The sequence below is a fragment of the Nothobranchius furzeri genome, chromosome 10 (genome assembly GCF_043380555.1).
Source record: "Nothobranchius furzeri strain GRZ-AD chromosome 10, NfurGRZ-RIMD1, whole genome shotgun sequence".
Classification (NCBI taxonomy): Eukaryota; Metazoa; Chordata; class Actinopteri; order Cyprinodontiformes; family Nothobranchiidae; genus Nothobranchius; species Nothobranchius furzeri.
The window spans coordinates 28,759,151-28,777,859 of record NC_091750.1 but is presented as its reverse complement, the minus strand read 5'-3'; the positions used below and the strand labels follow the sequence as shown (position 1 = coordinate 28,777,859).

Sequence of the window (18,709 nt, the reverse complement as noted above, 5' to 3'; positions counted from 1 at the left end):
CGGCGGCTTCTAATAAGTCATATAGAAGGCTGTTTGTTGGCATAATCTTTGACCTGCAGGGAAACTTGATAAATTGGCCAGTATTGTGCGATAGGACATGTACTTTAGTTGGAAAAAGGTCAAAGATGCATTCATAAACCAGCTCTGTAAATGACAGGAGAATCGTAACTATGAGAGCAGAGAAGGCTCATGTAGGAAGTGGGTGGGTGTTTCGGTTTACCTGAAGGATGCAGAGGTGTCTGCACGTGTCTTTTGTGTAGGATAAAAGTATAAATACTGATCAGTTTGGGCTGATTCCATGAAGGAGCAGCTCATTTGTGAGTTTTCTGTGTTGCAGCTTGTTTCTCGGTAGTAAAGACCTCCACGGTTCCTCAGAAACTTATGAAATCATATCAGTGAGCTGCACATTTTCCGTGGTTGACATGTTCCTTCTTTATCAGAACGCAGACACTGAGTGGGTTTGAGTTGATTCTACTGCTGCAGGATGCATGAAAAACCAGTGTGTGTTCACGTGTGTTTGTTTTGGGTCACAAATCTACCTTGTTCTAATTTGTGACACTGAGCTGGATCAGACGGGTTTATGGTTGAGTGCTGCGGAGGATCAGAACAGAAAAACTGTTCAAACTGAAGAAACTAGTAAGCAGGGATGTGTATTTTTGAAATTCTGGCGATACGATACATATCACGATACAGGGGAGACGATACGATATATCACGATATATTGCGATACATTCAGTCAGACGTAACAAGCAATTTTTTTTACTGAATTTATTGTAAGAATGTTCAATAAACAGTCCAAGCTGATACGTAACATGTTTAACATGAGGTATCTGAACCATGATGGAGGGATTTACATTTGAGTGGTGGAAACAAAACCCGCTGCACACTGCTGCCAACTAGAGGGTGGCGATTGAATTGTGCAAAACAAAAAGAAAATACACAAATGTTTGCATGTAAATTCTTTCAGGAATTAGATACACGGCTTTTGAATATCGCTGTAATAATCGCAGGAAAAAATATCACAATATATTGCCATATCGATATTTCCGATACACGTCTTTTGAATATCGATATAATATTGTTGGGGAAAATATCACGATATATTGCCATATCGATATTTTCTTACATCCCTACTAGAAAGTGTCTGAAAAGCTTTTTCTTCGTCTCTTCCTGTTGATGCTTAGCTTACAGAACCATGGATTCCTCTGACGAAGAGGAGTCGCGCACTTTTGTCCAAGTCATCAGTGAGAAGTACAACCCAGAGAACTTCCCTTATGGCCAGGGGGTCGTGGTCCTGCCCAGCCCTCCAGGGTCCCCCGTTAAAGGTGAGAGGCGTCCACCCATCGACTGGCGTTTTCGACATTCGCCGCCTGTTGGAGTCCGGTTGAACTGACTAGAGTTCCCCTTTGCTGCAGATCGCCTCTTCCTGCCCAGCTTTCTGGTTCTGAACAACTGTGGGATTAGTAAGGCCGGCGACCGGTCGGACATCGCAGCTTTCTGTGGTCACGTGTTGGAGCTGGACTTGTCCCACAATCAGCTCAACGACTGGGGAGAGGTGGGTGTCCTCCTGCCACTCTATGGACGAGTCCATGACATCAGGCTTATTTCTACAACTTAAAATGTTTAGTGGCTCTAACTCCTGTCATGTTTTACTTCTGAGGGGGAGCTTTTCTGTTAAACGATAGCTTTAGTCTGTGAGCCAACCAGAATGGACCATGCTGTGTCCACAGTGTTGGGTCAGACCAGAGTGGTTCAAGCTGCTTCTCCTGTAAGTACACAGGTTATCGAACCGAAGGCTGGAAGATCGATGCTTTTCTGTTAACAAGAAGGGTCGACGGCTTTAACGCTGCTGACACTAATATCCATGATGAGGAACTGGATTCCATGCAGCAAATGAGACCTCGATAACGAAAGGGGAGGCACTTCTTTTGCATCAATGCTGCACGATGTTAAAAAATGCAGGATTGTTCAGCAAATGACTTAAAATACTTAAAGTTCTGCTGCACTCCTGCCTTCTGGTTGATGAGTAACCTATTGGTCTTTAACCAGGAGATAAATTACACTCTGGATTAAATCGGCATTTTTTTTTCAACATGATTAAAATGAAAACTGTAGACGCACTAAAAGCTTTTGTCAAACTACTCAGAAATGCAAAAGAACATCAGACAAACTGTTCTAAGGCTCACGCCTTTGACAGGAAAGAGCGGTCTCAAATAAAACGATCTTTTTACGTTCATACGGGTCCAATTAATGCCCTCTAATAAAATAACTGGTCCACAGCACCAGTCTTACAGAACTGCATAAAATTTGAAGATCTGCCGAGTTTCCTTCACACGTTTCCTCCTTGCAAAATTTTCATCAGAACATCCGTTAGCATCCTCATAATTGTTAAAAACCTTTGATCAACAGCGTATGTTGTATAAGAATGGAGTAAGAAGGACATCCTGTGGTCAAATTTGGTTACTGCAGTCCATTTTTCTAAGCCAAATAATCACTTTCCCCCTGCCTTTGTGTGAGTTTCATGGCCGTTGCCAGTTACAGGTCCACGTCAGAAGTTTCTAGAAGTGAAAACGAGTCATACTCGGTAAGTTCATGAGTAGATGAATACATTGCCATAGCTGGTGTTGGCACTCTTTGGTGTTTAACGGACCGGTAGGGAGAACTAACTACACTTATTACGGTAATATGTGTGAGATTAGAAGAAGTGTGGTTGGTTGTCGTCTTGCTGTTAGCTTGCTGCTGTTGTTCTGAACGACTTGGAGCTGACTGCTTACTTCTAATTCACCGTTAGCATTGTTAGCTCAACGTTAGCCTCTAGCCTGCTTCACCGGATATTGGAGTAAAACAAAAAGATATTTTAGCTTCTTAGGGAGGCAGAAATAACTTCTGGGTCGCTCCTATTTACTGATTTTGGTTCTTTAAACCACTCTGGAGCTTTTTGCCTGCTGGTGTTGAATTAGAAACGCCAACGCCGCAGCGGCAACCTCACGGGCTCACAGTAACTACGTCCCTCTGGTTCTTTTAAAAGGAGAAAAACTGCCCCCCCCCCCCTTGCAAGACCTGCAGTGTGACTATCTCACGCACTTGCAGGGTGGTGTCGATGCTCCAGCATCTTATAGAACAACTCTGGTCTGCTTTTTGTGTTGGGGAATAAAAAATATCAGGGATACACTAAAGCCAGCATCAGGTATCGGTCTAAGACTAAGGTCACATGCTGATACGAAAATACGTAGCGTGGTGCCCTGCTCTCACCTGAGTAGTAGAAGCGGCTAACATGGATGAAATCCATGTAGCGGTGAAGCAGAACTGGTGTCCGCGCTGTCTGAATCCTCACGGTATCGGCGCAGAACCAGGTCACGTGGTCCGCTGCTGCTGCGTTCTAAGATGTCCGTGGTTTCGACAGATCAGCACAATTGTCTCCAACATCCCTCAACTCGACTTCCTCAACCTAAGCATGAACCCCCTGAGCAGCGTGCATTTGGAGCCCAGCATGGCCGACGTCTTCTTCAGAGTCCGACGACTCGTCCTCATCAACACACGAGTCAGCTGGGACACCGTTCATACGCTGACTCAGCACACACCAGAGTAAGTGAACGCCTCAGATCTGACGTTGGGGAAGTTTGTGTGCATTTCCTGCTCCGTTTTTCACTCCGCCGCCTCGTTTGCAGGCTGAAGGAGCTGTTCCTCTGCCTGAATGGCTACAACACCGTGTCAGAGTCCCGGGCATCCTGCTCGTCTCTCAGCCTCCTACAGATCACAGACAACCAGCTGCAGGACTGGGCAGAAGTCAGGAAGTTTGGGCGGCTGTATCCCAGACTGAGTACGCTGGTTCTGGCCAATAACAGCATAAACTCTGTGGAAGATACCAAGGAAACACTGGAGCATCTATTCCCCAACCTTCGCAGCATCAACCTTAACAACTCAGGTTGGATTGTAGATTTAAATAATTGTTTGCATTAAGATACAAACTGACTGTGATTTATATAAACCCAGGGCTTAGTAAATGGGAAGACATAGAAAAACTGACCTTTTTTCCTAAACTGGAGGAGGTGAAAGCACAGGGGATTCCGTTATTACAGTCCTACAGCAGCCAGGAGAGACGGAGCCTCCTCTTAGCACAGTAAGACCGCCTCCACAAGCTTCGTCTTCATGCAGGAGCAGATCGTTTCATTAAGTATTTAATGATCTAAATATTTGATGAACCCGTGGGACCTTTTCTCCCACCCCCAGGCTGCCATCTGTGATGGTTTTGAATGGGAGTGCGGTGTCTCGTGGTGAGAGGGAGGACGCTGAAAGGTTCTTCATCCGATACTATCAGGACTGTCCAGAACCGGAGCTTCCTCAGAGGTAAGCTCTTCATAGTTACTGTTGAATCACTGCAGGCTTTGATTCCGTTTTAGGGGTTGACCCATATCGGTCGGCCAATATCTACCAAGTTTTATACATCGGCTGATATGTATCCTTAGTAAGACCGATTTAAGTCATGCACATCCTCGGGCAGCCCTGTGCTGTTGCTGAATTTAATTTAAATGTATTTTTACGTTGACTAATACCATCTGCATAACAACTACTCTAAATTAACTTTATTTAGGTGTCTGATTTTTACACTGAGCAGTGCACAAAGTTGAGATTTAACAGTTCGGAGTTCAAAAACTGATTCGGCTTCAGGCATTTTGTGCATAAACCGATGTTATTAATGACATTTTAGTGTGAAATTAAGGTGGAAAATATCTAGATGTAGGCCGTGAAAATCGACCCCTAAAAATCGGCAGTTGATAAAACTCGTATATCGGTCGACCTCTAGCTCTGTTTCAGGTAACCAATCAAGTTTTAGACAAGCGAGCACAGTGAAGATATAAAACGTCCGTTTGTGGAAGCGGAGTGTTAAAATTGCTCTTTTTTATCACAATTCATATTTTTCCACAAGAACAGTTTTATGACCGTTTGAGGCCGGGCACACACGTAGCTGTTTTTTATTTTTATTGTGTAAAACCAAATACCCCTCACCACCAATCTGGAAGAAAAAGCTAGGGTTGAAATTGTTTTTGTGGGCAGTGACTTTGCCAAACCGACAACCTCGGTTATTTACGTCCACAAGCAAATGCTGACGAAGGAGAATCCACAAATTTCTGCTTCGGTTGGAGTTTTTGAAAGAATAGTTTTTGATGGTGTTTAACTTTACTACGGTGGCCCTGAAGTGCAAATCACAAAAACAAAACCCAAACCGGAAAAGGAAGGTACCAATGCTGCAACAACGGGCATCACTGATTGGATGATGGATCCGTTGGCCTTTTGAACCGGAAGTTGTTCTGCCGAACGTGTGTTTTTTTTTACCTACATGATAATACTCTGTAGTAATGTGTTGTGTACGTTTAACAAGTTCATTCTGTAGCTTAAAACATACATGAAGCCATCTAAAGTTAGCATGTAAGTCCTGAAAGCTTCTAGAATAAACAAAGTTACTTTACCTGAAAACGGTTGTGAACAAACGCTGCCGATGGACGTGAAGCTGCTGCAGCTCCTTAATATTCCTGCTCCATTTTCGCTAGCTTTAGCATTTTTCCTTTGCGTGTAGCTGCCGCCGCGGCTGTGACGGGACCTACGGGCCACCGTAGAGGTGAAGGCTAGACTGTCCGAATTCAGAGCCGCTGGTTCCGGTCTTAGCGGTCTGGCAAGGACCCGTACTCGTAAGCATCCTTCCCGTGGATTCGCACACATGTATGTCGATGATTCGGACACTGTTGTATACTCTTTGTTTGTTAAATAAAGTTTAAAAAAAAACACGTTCGGCAGAACAACTTCCGGTTCAAAAGGCCAACGGATCCATCATCCAGTCAGTGATGCTGTTGTTGCAGCGTTGGTACCTTCCTTTTCCGGTTTGGGTTTTGTTTTTGTGGTTTTCTATTTGGTTTTGTGTTTAGTGAATTTGTTGTTGTGCTTTTCAATTTGTTGTTCGTTTAGTGATTTGATTTTGTGGTTTGCACTTCAGGGCCACCGTACTTTACTCTCGTGGATGACGGACCAAATTTAATAAAAATATCGTTGTTTTGTGGGATACTCGGCTACGTGTGTGCAGAGCCTGAGTCCACCCGCGCTAAGTTGAACATTTTTTAACCACTTTATTTCAGTTTGGTTTATTTTATCTTTAAATAGTTTAAGCTGTAATTTAGAGGAAAAAGTTCAATTCAAATCAAACCCTCAGCATGTTTATTTGGTAAAATCAACATCATTCATGTGGTAGAAATTATCGTGTCATTAAAAAGTGTTCTGCATTTGCACGTTTCAACACGAGTGCCTCCACAGGACTGATGCTAGCGCTGTAGGACGATGAAACCTCGTGAGCCAGGATCCAGAAACGGGCAGCGCAGGTGAAAAACATCTGCTCCGACTCCGACGAGCACCTGTCGGCGTGCAACAATAGCTACAGTGTCTCCGGCACATTTAAAGAATGTGGAATAAATTTTGGAATGACCCCGCTGCTTCCCAATAATCGCCTTCGCTCTCTGTCGTCGACTGCATTCCACTTAACCCTGGCAGAGTGTCTGGGGGGGTTTCTGAAGGAAGGTGTAGGCCCTGGCAGGGGGGGGGGGGGGGGACTAACCTTTGAGAGACAATGCCACCACTCTCTCACTGCTCAATGAACCCTTTGTTCTGGGAATTCTCTGATTGGAAAACCGATACAGCAGGTAGCTTTATTTAAATATATATTTAAACACACCTACCCTACCAACCTCAAGCATTAAGCTGACAGATTGATTTTTGGGGGTTTTGCGTTATCAGCTGGTTTAACGCGTTTTAACGTTCCCTCATCCCCATCAGCTTCTCTCCTTTTGACTCTCTTTTCCATCACGTTTATGAATGCAGGTGTCTGTGGTCCCAGTTTGATGCTGGGTTCCTCGGGCGGGTCAGAGGTCAGGGATTGGCGTGACTGCGTGTGGGATGTTATGGGGGGTGTCGGACACGCTCGGTTAGAAGTGAATACGCGCCTATCCCCTTTCCTCTTCTGATGTGGCCTTGATGCTCTGGGGGTCACGACCTCTCAGGTGAGCACAGAGAAATGGTTTTCAGTTCAAAGTGGCCCCAAAACATCCGTCGGATCATGAGTGTCATTAAACGCTTTAAAGATGATCTAGATTTCAGGCCCGTGTGGGGAATTGGACATTTTAACAGAGAAAATGAGTAAAGATTTCAGCTTAAATCTGAACAGATTCCAGAACCCTGGTTTTCCTGCTGAAATGAGAACGATGACATGTCGTTTGTCCCATTACCGCCTTAAATGAAGCCCCTCACTGTCGTCCAAGGGCTCCTCTATAATGGCGTTTTGTGCACTGTGGCCTTGGAGGAGAATTCCCACAGTGCTCCACAAGTTTTGGCCAGCAGCTCCGTGTCCAGGGGACGGGCTTTGTGGACGTGTTTTTAGAGGGAAGGTAGACTGCTTTGATTGGCCCAGCTGTTACAGTGGCTTTGAAAGCACAGTCCCTTTTCCCCTGGATTGTATTTAATCGTACCTGGATACTTATCTCGAGCGTGTATTCCCCCGAGGTGGCCAAGGGCTTTCTCACGGCAAGCGAGAAGCAGACAGTCTAGGGGTTTTCGGACTCTGAAACACCCAGACTGGAAAGAAAACGGGCAAATTCAAGTAGTTGAAATTCGTTGTTTAAGGCTTTTATATTATGTAATGGAATTAAATCCAACTGGATTTCAGTACAAATACTGAACCACGCGTTGTTTGATTAATTACTATTTAAAGGCCATCTTTCATTTTAAACACATGTTGAAGTGCTTGTATAGTAATATGCCTAAACTTTATATTTTCATTGAATAAAAGGAAGATATTTGAAAGTAAAACGAGTTATTAATGATCCAGCTCTGCTTACCTAGCTAATCCGGTTTAAAACGGCACCTCTAGCTGGAAACCGGAAGTGATGCGCACGGAGGGAAAACATTTCCGACTCTACTAAGCAGTGGATTCACAGCAGCAGGATGAGGCGCCAGAATTTGAACACGAATTTACAGTTATTTATAATACTGAAGGTGCACAGCCATACAGGTTTGAACCAGCAGCAAGAGGGGATGAGAACGGGCAACGCAGAGGTCATTTAAATGGTGAAAGAAGAGCTGTAGAAACGTGGGAACTTCAACATGGACACCGACTTGGAGATGCTAACTGGTAAGAGCATGTTTTATTTTTAAAGATATTTCGACAGAAAATGCCGTCTGACAGATTACATCAAATACCTAGCCACATAACTTAAAGAATTACTAAACTCAAATTAAAAATGGTTCGTTTGGATCAAAGTTCTTCATAGCCCTAGCACCCCTTTGTTAAATTAGCTTTGTTTCATTAGCGGTTATTACATTAGCCTAGCCTGGGAAGCCACCCATGTAAAATATCCTCGTGATTCAGCAGAAAGATTCTAGGCTGATGACGTTACTCATGATCCCTCCACAAACCTTTTCATACAGTCTGGGATTCTGGTTGTACAAATGAAACGTTGCAGATCTGATGTCCCACAAAGTCTCCACCTTAAAACTGTGACCTACTGTAGCTTTACTTAAGTAGACATTTTAACAATAAGTAACTTACTGTGCTGTATGAATGACAGACACTGGTCATAATGTAATGCTCTGTGGGATAAAGTTTTCTGTCATGATCATTCTCTCATTTCATTTGCTTATTTAGGCGTGGGTGTGGCCAGCGTGGGCCAATGGACAGCATTATTCACAGGAACTGGAACCATTCAGGGAGTTCTTGTTGATTCTGGACCCACCAGAACCACATCTCCTCTGTGTAACGGGCCATCCTGGGTTTGAGGGCTGCTGCTTGAATCCTTTTGTGTTGATGCTGGCTTATCAAGCATTTAAGGAGCAACATGGACGTCTACATCTGCAGTTCAATGAGTCAGAACATACTGATCCGCTAATGTCATGAGTATTAAGTTTAGCAACAGTGCATCACTGTCACCATCCATATTTGACGAAGTGCTACTGAAGATGGTCATTAAAAATTCCCGCTAACAATCAAAGACAAATCTGTAACATTGCTGACTATTCCACTTCTTCATTTTGCAGACGGAATCGTTATGCTGCTTAAAGACGGATGATCCGATGGACACACGGCATCACTGGGCGAGACATCCTCTGACCTCTGAGACCTCTGCCATCTTGTGCGGTGGACGCCATCAGAGCAGCCTTCCCAGATGAAGCTGGACACTACAAAGGCTTCCAGTGGCCTAGTCTGGACCAGTGTGTCTCAGAAACCATTACTGTGTACATGATCCAACAGGAAAATGTTAGTATTTGCTGCTTGTAATCCACTGACTTAAAACAAACATTAAATGATGTCATTCCTGATCTTCGTCATTGCAAAACATCGTCTGACTGATAAAGTTTTTACAAATTGTAAAGTTGTTTTTACAACCCCACTGTGTGTGTGTGTGTGTGTGTGTGTGTGTGTGTGTGTGTGTGTGTGTGTGTGTGTGTGTGTGTGTGTGTGTGTGTGTGTGTGTGTGTGTGTGTGTGTGTGTGTGTGTGTGTGTGTGTGTGTGTGTGTGTGTGTGTGTGTGTGTGTGTGTGCACTTGTCTTTATGGGTTTGTGTGGCCCAACCCCTGATGGGAGACCAACATTGTGTGGACATTCACCATTGTGTGGACATTTACCCGGTCCACACAACCAAGATCCTAGAGGAAGCTTCCTTTGTCCCACCTAGAGTTAAACATAATTTTTGCACCATTCTGGCTATAGTGGAAGTCAGGGTCCACACAAACAACTCAGAAAACGTAGTCCACACTAACCCATAAAAACGTGTGTGTGTGTGTGTGTGTGTGTGTGTGTGTGTGTGTGTGTGTGTGTGTGTGTGTGTGTGTGTGGACAGCAGGGTGAAATGAGAAAATAAAAGGTAGGTTAATCTATAGTGAGAAGAAACAGTGCGAGTTAAATTATGAGGTGTTTAGTGATGTATGAATGTTCTATTTTACAAAAGGTTTATACACACAAGTTTATACAAAATGTTAAACGAGGGAGTGTAAACACACTAACCTAAGTTTAAATATGAAAACTGTTAAAGCAAAAAAGAATAAACACATGACCCACTGCTCAATAACTATAAAGAAACTAAACTACAAAAGACAAACTGAAGATCAACAGTATAGATCAATTACTAAATTTCAAACAGTCACAGCTAAGGAGATCACCAGATTCAGTCTGTCTCCCTGAATGGCTCTGCTTAAATATGCCCGAGGTGAAGGCTGATGGTAGCCTGGCAAGCCAGACTAAATAAATGTATTATTTAGTCTGCTGGCCACGCTCCATTGACGGCTCTCGGTTGTGGGGCGGGTTCTACCGTTGTCTTTCAAATGATCTCCGCCTTCCACTGGACAATGAATGTGACATACTCTTGTTTCACTCTGTTGCATCGTCCCACCCACCAGGCATATAGAGTGCCCTGATTGGCCCACAAAGCGGATAAAGCTCTGTGATTTGTTCACTAAGCAGATAGAGCACTATGATTGGCCCACCATTATGGCAATCACAGAGAGCTGTGATTGGCTAGCCAGAGTCCTGGTAGGAGCTGCGGAGGTTCCAGTGGAGCATGCCTAGACCAAACTTTGCAAAGCAGGAATTTGGTCTAGTTCACTAGGCTAGGCTGATTGCTGATTGGGTGATGTAGCACCGCTGCTGCTGCTGCTGCTAGGTGTGGCTCTCGCTCTGGTGATGAACCGGCTGGGAGGAGTGGCGGGACTGGAGCTGTGACTGGGGCCGAATGACAGGGAAACGGGAGAAAACAGCAGCAGCATGACCGGAGGGCTGGAGCAAACGTACAGAGACCGTAACAAGTTCTAAAAGCACATTTGGAAATTTTACTCGACTCTGCAAATTATCCAAAAAATAAAATACTTAGGTCAATACATTGAATTTAAAATCTACCTGTTTTGAAAACCTTGACTTCCTGACGTACTGCCCAACAGCCTCGTGCTTTTCCACTGTCACACAGAGCTGCCAGGTCCCGGATCTGCAGCCCTCGTTGTTACTGAGGAGCTCAGCAGCTGAGGGTTCTTGTTGTAGGTCTGCAGACTGCTGAGTAGTGCTGTGGCATCCTCTGTAATCAAAACAATTTAACAATCCGTTCTGTATAAACTGAATATTTACTAACAGAAAAAAAAACATTTATCATCAGTCGGTTTATCTTTGACTGGCTGCACTGACCGTCCACCATTTTAAAGCGTGGACCGCGCGCTGCAGATCTGTCCACACCAGCCTTGCTTCTGGCCATGTCTCTGTTGCCATCGCTGTTATAGTGAAGAGCAGCCAGCAGCAACCTGAAGTAGAGAAACAGGAAAAAAAACATGGTCACAAGTCCACACGCACGCACACACACACACACGCACACACACAATACTTGCCTAGTGTACATGCCCAGGTACGAGAACCCCGTATGCTTCGGAGCAAATGTCAGGATCAGGGAGTGGAAAGCTTCGAGCGAATACGTCTGATGCTGTGGCGACAGCTGTCTGACATCTTTCACAAACAATGGCTGGCATGCTACTTGTTCCAGTTTAACTGCTGCACTTGATCCAGTCGGTCACCGAAAGATGCACTGAAATAAATCACACCTAATTATATAACTTCTCCTAGGGTGTGTCCATCAGTTACCTGGAATGAGCCATGGTTTGTTCCGGTCCTGTCCTACCAGTGGAGGGTGGGTGGTTCAGATTCATCAAATAGCTCTCATCCTGGTCATCTAGGGGCTCAAGTGACAATACAGGCGATGATAAAGGTGTTGAGTGCCACAGCACATCGCTCTCCTCATACTGGGTCCCCATGTCCCTGGTGGAAGGATGTAGGGCAGCCTGTGTTGCTGAGATCAGACATTTTTTAACGTAATGATTTTGTTACATTAGCCATCACAACCTAGTTTGTGAAACAATAAACAGTTTTATGGAAATCTTGGAAATTTGAGTTAAAATTGTGAACATTTTGTGCTCTGCATGTTCTAGTTGACCTGTAGAACCATGAGGAATGAGCTGTCTGAATCCACACTGGTAGAGGAGTGCTTCTGACCCGACATGCACTCATCCATCATGTCACAACGCAGCTGCTTCAGGAGTTAGTTCTGTTGTTTCCACGTGTGACAGGTCTGCTGTCATCTGCAAAGCAAGCATACGAATATGTACTTGAATTTAAAGATAAGAACATTTAGGGTGAAAAGCATTAAAATACAATACAAAACTACTCATCGTAAAAGATGAATGTAGAGACTTAAAAATGTTGTTTAATGCATACAAGACCACAAATGCTTGATTTGGGTCAGAACCTCATAATTGTAGGAGTCAGCAGATTGCCATGATACATCGCCCGGCATGAATCTCAAAATAACAGCTGGAAAGTACACTAAAGTAGGAGAGATATTTGAGTGTTTTCTAAAAACCAAAAACGTACACAAACATTAGCGCGAGTCCCTCAGGTGAGCACAGCTGTACAAAATCACGTTATGAGCTGGTGAAGCAGCTGGTTGAAACCGGAGGCAAGCAAGGGTTGTTCGTGGTGCTCAAATGATTATTTTAACCAGAATCACCGTGTCCGTTATCTTTCTGCTCACCGTGATCATAGAGAAACTGTATTTGTTACGTAACGACGGAGTGCGGTCACTTAGCTGCGCAATTATAGCCTAACACGGCTAAATATAGACATTATTTGTGTAAACACATGAATGTTTTTGTCATTAACAGTTTTTAGAAACAACACTTACTCTGGCTACTACAGCTTGTGAGTTGCTGACCTGCGTGCAGCTCCTGAGTCTCTTCTGCTGCTGGGCGGAGCCGCCATTGTTGTTGTCGTTCCGGGCGCGGCTGCTCCCGGTCCTTCTCCCTTGTTGCCTTTTCCATGCATCGATGGTACTGCAGTGGATTTCAGTCTGATTTTGTCCATTTTTCTGAACCCCATCCTGTACCATACCAGTGCATCTTTTCCTCTCACTATGTCACAGCTGAGCTTCAGACGGCAGGTTTCTCAATCATATTTTCTGATATTTGGACATCCCAGAAGATCATCGGCCACTCTGCCCTCCCTAAAAGACGCTGCAAGATATAGTTGCTGGAAAAAACTAAGCTGATAATCAATGGCTCCTCCCACCCTCAAACAGGCTGTGGGCTCGACTGATTAAAATCTAAAATAATCATTAAAAAATGGGTTTTCAGTGAACCACACCTTTAATGAAATTCTTCTGAGGAAGTGCGTCTACAGCTGGAGTCTACATTTGGAGTCTAGATGGCCGCCACTGCTAATCGAGATCAGCTACAAAAATGGCCGTAACTAAATCAAGCTGCTGAGAGTAACTGACAACACGAACATCTATATGCTAACATATGACTAAACTTTCTCATACTCTTGTATATTGTTTTGTTTACCCTGATGCAGGTTTGGGCGATAGGGCAAAAATATCGTATCATAATAATTTGTTTTACTGTGAATTCTCTATTTTATCAGAATTGTTTATTTTTTAAACCATTACAATTAATTTGTTACTGAAATCATATAAGCCCTGAAAGAAAGATAACTAATAACCAGCTGCCTCATGCTAAGCTATGCTAGTGATGCTAATGGATAGCCATAGCCAGTCTCTGCGTTTATTGTTATGTTAAAGAGGTGCAATCATGTAAAGCAACATTTTCCTTGTTGAATATCGGAAATCGAGTCGGATTGCATGATTTTCAGAAAATTGTAGTCGGTGGTAAAAATCGTGTTGAACCATATAAAACATCTAACTTTACTTTCTGAATTCATCCTTAGAAAGAGATTTTCAAACGGAAAGAGAATGGCTTGGGTTTCAATTCGTCAAGTTCATCTACATCTTAATGCATTTCTAAAGTATCAGGTCAGGAGTCGGTATCGGCAGATTCTTAAAATCAAATGAGTTGGATCGGGAGCAAATAAATGTGATCGGAACGTCTCTAAAGCATCCCAGAAATGGGCCATTCCCATCTGTACTTGGTCGGCCCAGGCCGGGTAGCCCCAGTCGGCCCCAGCCTGGCCCGGTTGATTCCACACATCCTTGCTTAGGTATGCAAGGAATGCAGTCAGAGACACTTTCAGCTTCTGGGTAATCAGCATGATAATGAATTGAGCATGCCTTAAGCCCATGTGGGCTGATTCTACCCACCAATCAGAGGCTTGCTCTGATGGAAGGTGTGAATTTTCTGTCAGCATTGGGTGTGTTGGCCCTGGTCGGCCTGAAGCAGACCCCCTCAGAAAGAGGGCTGGAACAGTCTTGTTGCACCCTGAAAAAAGGCAGGCCATCAAGATATGTAAGCAAGCTATGCTCTCCGGGCCGGGCCGACCAGGTACAGATGGGAATGGCCCAAAAGTCAGAGCCGTGTGTGAACTACTTTCTGTGTAAGTTAGGCTTCTAGAAAAAGGTGAGAGGAAAAAGTGCTGTTCTGAGCAGGGCAGTGATATCACATCATATGACAGCCATGCCTGCTTACATCTATATGGTCCAACCCACTTCAGTGTCGGCAATATTTAAATGCTGGTCGCAGCAACTCTACCGTAGAGCTGCGGTAAGACGAGCCTCAGCTAGCTTCAGCTGCTAGCGCCAGCCTTGTTGAAAGAGAGAAGAAACCTTGTTTATCTGCAACCCTTCTACAAGACTAAACTTTCACCTTCTGATTTTAATATTTCTATTTTCAAATGCTTCACCCGTCGACTGAATTGACACTCAAAGACCCCCGCCCCAACACACACACACACACACACACACACACACTGGAATCCTCTCTCGCTTCAGCCGCCATTACCCCAACAACAAAAATCTCCCGTTCTGCTCACAGTAAATTCTGGATTAGCTTTTCCCAGTGAGGATTTACCCGACTCGTCCTTGAAAGTTGGAGACAACAAGGACGTATTCGGAGCATCCTTAGAATTTGGACAGCCTTGTCGTTTCCTGTCTCCGGATTTGGAAACGGCCACTAAAGTGATCAGGCTTTGAACTGTGTTGCAGCTAAAATGGTCTGAGTGGAAACGGTGACGATTCTACAATCCCTCTCCCAGGACAGATCATTAACACATTTAAATCCTTTATGAGTCTAATTTCTACTGTCTTTTATGTTTTGCTTCCTGTCAGGTACCAGGTCCTTGTGTCCAAATACGGTCATCTGGCTCCACTGGCAGAGGTGGACCTGAGGCCCAGGTGCACTGTGGTGGATGTTCGCTGGGGGGACCGGGTGGAGCCGGTCAGCCTCCGCCTGGAGCATACGGTGGGCGACCTGAAGAAACGGCTAAAAGCCCTGCTGCAGCTGCCCACCAACGGCATCAGGCTGTTCCACATCGACCGAGAGATGTCTTCGGTCCTGGGACCAGAGGAGCTGAAATGTGGCTTCAGGGCCCTTCACTCCTACAGCATCAGAGACGGTGACGAGATCCTAGTGGTGCCCAGAGTTAAGAACCGCTGCAGCTCCTCAGATCTTTGAGTAGACGGGGGGCTCTGGTTCCGGATCAGTTGTGACTTACTGGATGCTGAGCTTTAATTCGAGTGAAAAGAATAATAAAGCTTCGTCTTGAATGTAAGGAAGTATTCAGTCCGATATAGATTTATATAAATACACAGACAAAAGTACATTTGCACATGGAACTCGATCCGTTTACCTTCACTCAGTTTTTTAGCTCAAACTCAGATTTATAAGTTTTAATCATGCTATGCTACAATAAAATGTTTTAAAGAAGAAAATATCAAGTGTAGGCACTTTTACATCGATACAAAATGTTTTACAGAGTCGAGGTTTCATTTGGTTAAATCTTAGAAAAGGATTTTTAAGAAATCAGTCTAAGGGTAGAATAAATGTGTCCAATTTTACTCCTAAACTAATGAAGTGAATGAAAAATTTATTTAGTTGAAATGGTTATGCATTTCTCCTTATTTTACCCCCCAAAGCTACAGTAGATACATAAATATATAATCATAGATTCTTCAGTTCTTATGATTCAAATAATTACATTAATTTCAATTAAAGAGCTAATCTTGCTTTAAAACGGTGCCAGATCATACAAATAATGCTCTCATCCCAGAACTAAAGGATTTCTACAATGAGAGATTATAATCTGAATTTAATATGATCATTTCTATTTTTAAGGCTGCCATTTACATTTTATTATTTATCAAGTTTAAATTGGACAAGATGGCTTCATTTACGCAGCTCATTTCCTACACAAAGGCAACTCGGTGTGCAGTGAAGTCAAAAATATTCGCTGATGCTTCTTATATAGAAACATGGCTGCCATATTTAGTGATACATTATGCAAAATGCACAGCTTTTAAAATAAAACCACTTGAAAACTGATTTTCAAGGATTCAACCCAAGACTTTTTGGTTAAATAACTAAAAAGTAGTTGCAGGTTTATCTGTTGCATCAAGCAACAGATTTCTGGCACTTGTGAATATTTAAAAGAACCAAATCAAGCACCAAAGCACCATTCTGTTTGTTAGAGCCACTGAAAAGGAAAAAGGAAAAATAATTCTGACCGTAATCTCAGAATTCTGAGAAAAATAGTCAGAATTCTGAGATTAATTTTTTTCTGAGATTAATCTCAGAATCTTGGTGATTAATCTGACATTAAGATCAGAATTCTGAGAGAAATAAAATCCTAATTCAGAGGAAAAGTCAGAATTCTGAGACTAAAATCAGAATCCTGAGGGGAAAATATCAGAATTCTGTGAATAAAGTCAGAATTTGGAGATTAATCTCGGCAATTAATCTTTAAGGTCAGAATTCAGAAAAAAGTCTGAATTCTGAGAATAGTCAGAGTTTCTTCTGTTTTTCAGTGGCACGAATCCTCTTCTGTATTTTTCTGGTGATTCATGAAGATCTGAACGTTTTTAGGTGTTTGTCTGCATACAGTTGACCTTTGAATCATATGAAAATTTTAAACTTTACATTTCTTAATTCAGACAGCTGCAGACTTTCTATCTGTTCCAATTTCTGAGAAAAAGCTCATTCAAATTTGGAAAAAAATTTTCTTCTACATTTTTTACATGAGGAACAAATCTTTCCTTAATTCCTTTTGCTCCCTGGTTCAGGTGGTTTCACTTGACTCTAGTTAAATATCCCGGGATAACCCCCGAGCCAATGCAGAAAAGCCGTGTGTTTAGGATTACCGCTCTGTCGAAACGCTGCACAGGAAAGACGATCCGCGTCTGAGGGTAGCTCGGGTCTGGGACAGAAACCGAGAAGGGTCGACGCTCCATTTACCGCCGGTCTTCTGTTTGTTGAGTCCATGAATGGAACGGCTCTCCCTCCCAGCAGAGGCAGCTGAGGAGCGTTGAGACCCTTTCCTGCATGGTAACCGAGCACCGGGCTGCGGTGTCACGGAGACTTCCGCTGCGTTTAGGTTAGAACAGGTTCACAGACGAGGGTTTCCTCACCGATTCACCCCCAGCCTTTCTTCTGTTACGCCTCACAGAGATTCACTTTGAGACATTTTAAAAATGTACGTTTAGGAAAAACTAGGATTTCACTGCGTTTTCGCACCCTTGTTGGTAGAAAAGTGATATTAAGTGTGAAAGACTAGAGTCAAATCATTTGAAGCTGATTTCTTTGGAGAATTTATCAACTTTAACTCCTAATCTCCATTCAATCCTTCACAATAAAAGTCTGGTATGCACACATACTCCAAAACACCATACGTGTATAGAGTAGTTATTAATACTATTTGAGTTTTATCAGACAACTATTAATAAACCCTTTTACATTAACATGTGATGTTTTGATGTACGTGTGTGTATTTTAGACTCTTATTGTGAAGGAGTAAAAGAAGTCCTAAGCTCCTCTTCGACACTTGTACAGAAGTAGCCAAAAAACGGCCTCGTGTAAATTTATGTACTTTTTCTTCAACATTTTGCTGACATGGCACTAAAGTGCTTTATCAGAAATTTGGTGGCAGCATTCGAAACCTTAAAAATAAAATCATGTGCATTTTTGTCCAAATCAGGCAACAAAATGCAGACTTTAAACGACCGCTTGTCAACAAAATCTTTTTTAAAACATGAAATCTTTACAGTATTCACTCGTATTTAAGCTCATTGCCTTGATGTGTGTTCAGGTTTTTACGACTGCAAATGCTAATTTGATGTTTCTGAAACTTTTTGGATTATTATCAGACATCCGGTCTGTGTGTGCGCCGTGTCCTTAATCCCTGGTGCTTTGGTCTAAAATGCTCTGATTCACGTTTCTTGCACACATTTACGTTTGTTAAAGCCTCACCTAAAAGTAAATGTTCTTTTTTTCTCGATTTTGTTTTTCAGAGTTTGTGTAGTAAACAACTGGAGGTGTAATCTGTTGTGTGTTGTGATGAGTCGTGCATGGGGAGTTCTGCTTTAGTTGAGGAATTTCTTGACATTTGGTTTATTATTTGTCGTGTCGGAGAGGCAGTGGAGTAGGTGGGCATTTGTTGTTTAACAGGAAACATTACTGTTTATTTTCTTATTCTCTAATAATGCCAAAACATCTTTAAAAAGACAATATTTACAGATTTTGAGAACTTGACTCTTTGTGTTATTTGGATTCTGGAGTGAGTTCAAATGTTTCGTGTTTGGTTTTGCTTCCTGTTCTGGATCTTGTCACTTTAATTTCAGGTTTTATTTTGAAAGGACAATGCTGTTTCTATACCTTTACTGTGTTACTGTGCTTTCTCCTAAATAAATTTTAACCATCAGAA

General features: G+C 43.0%; 2 protein-coding genes across 5 annotated transcripts in view; one reads left to right on the top strand and one right to left on the bottom strand.

Annotated features, from left to right (window-relative positions):
* Window positions 1-3,397, bottom strand: part of plekhb1 (pleckstrin homology domain containing B1) — a 13,806-nt gene extending 10,409 nt beyond the window's left edge. The window contains exon 1 of the mRNA XM_054731040.2: window positions 3,253-3,397. Coding sequence (XP_054587015.2) covers window positions 3,253-3,289 — 37 coding nt within the window. The 5' untranslated portion in view covers window positions 3,290-3,397. The remainder of the gene's footprint in view (window positions 1-3,252) is intronic.
* Window positions 1-18,709, top strand: part of LOC107387204 (tubulin-specific chaperone cofactor E-like protein) — a 20,233-nt gene extending 1,524 nt beyond the window's left edge. For all 4 annotated transcript variants that reach the window (XM_015962028.3, XM_015962026.3, XM_070555482.1 and 1 more), the window contains 7 exons: window positions 1,185-1,325; window positions 1,416-1,555; window positions 3,404-3,585; window positions 3,669-3,925; window positions 3,994-4,120; window positions 4,231-4,347; window positions 15,123-18,709. In XM_015962028.3, coding sequence (XP_015817514.3) covers window positions 1,196-1,325; window positions 1,416-1,555; window positions 3,404-3,585; window positions 3,669-3,925; window positions 3,994-4,120; window positions 4,231-4,347; window positions 15,123-15,468 — 1,299 coding nt within the window. In that variant the 5' untranslated portion in view covers window positions 1,185-1,195 and the 3' untranslated portion in view covers window positions 15,469-18,709. The remainder of the gene's footprint in view (window positions 1-1,184; window positions 1,326-1,415; window positions 1,556-3,403; window positions 3,586-3,668; window positions 3,926-3,993; window positions 4,121-4,230; window positions 4,348-15,122) is intronic.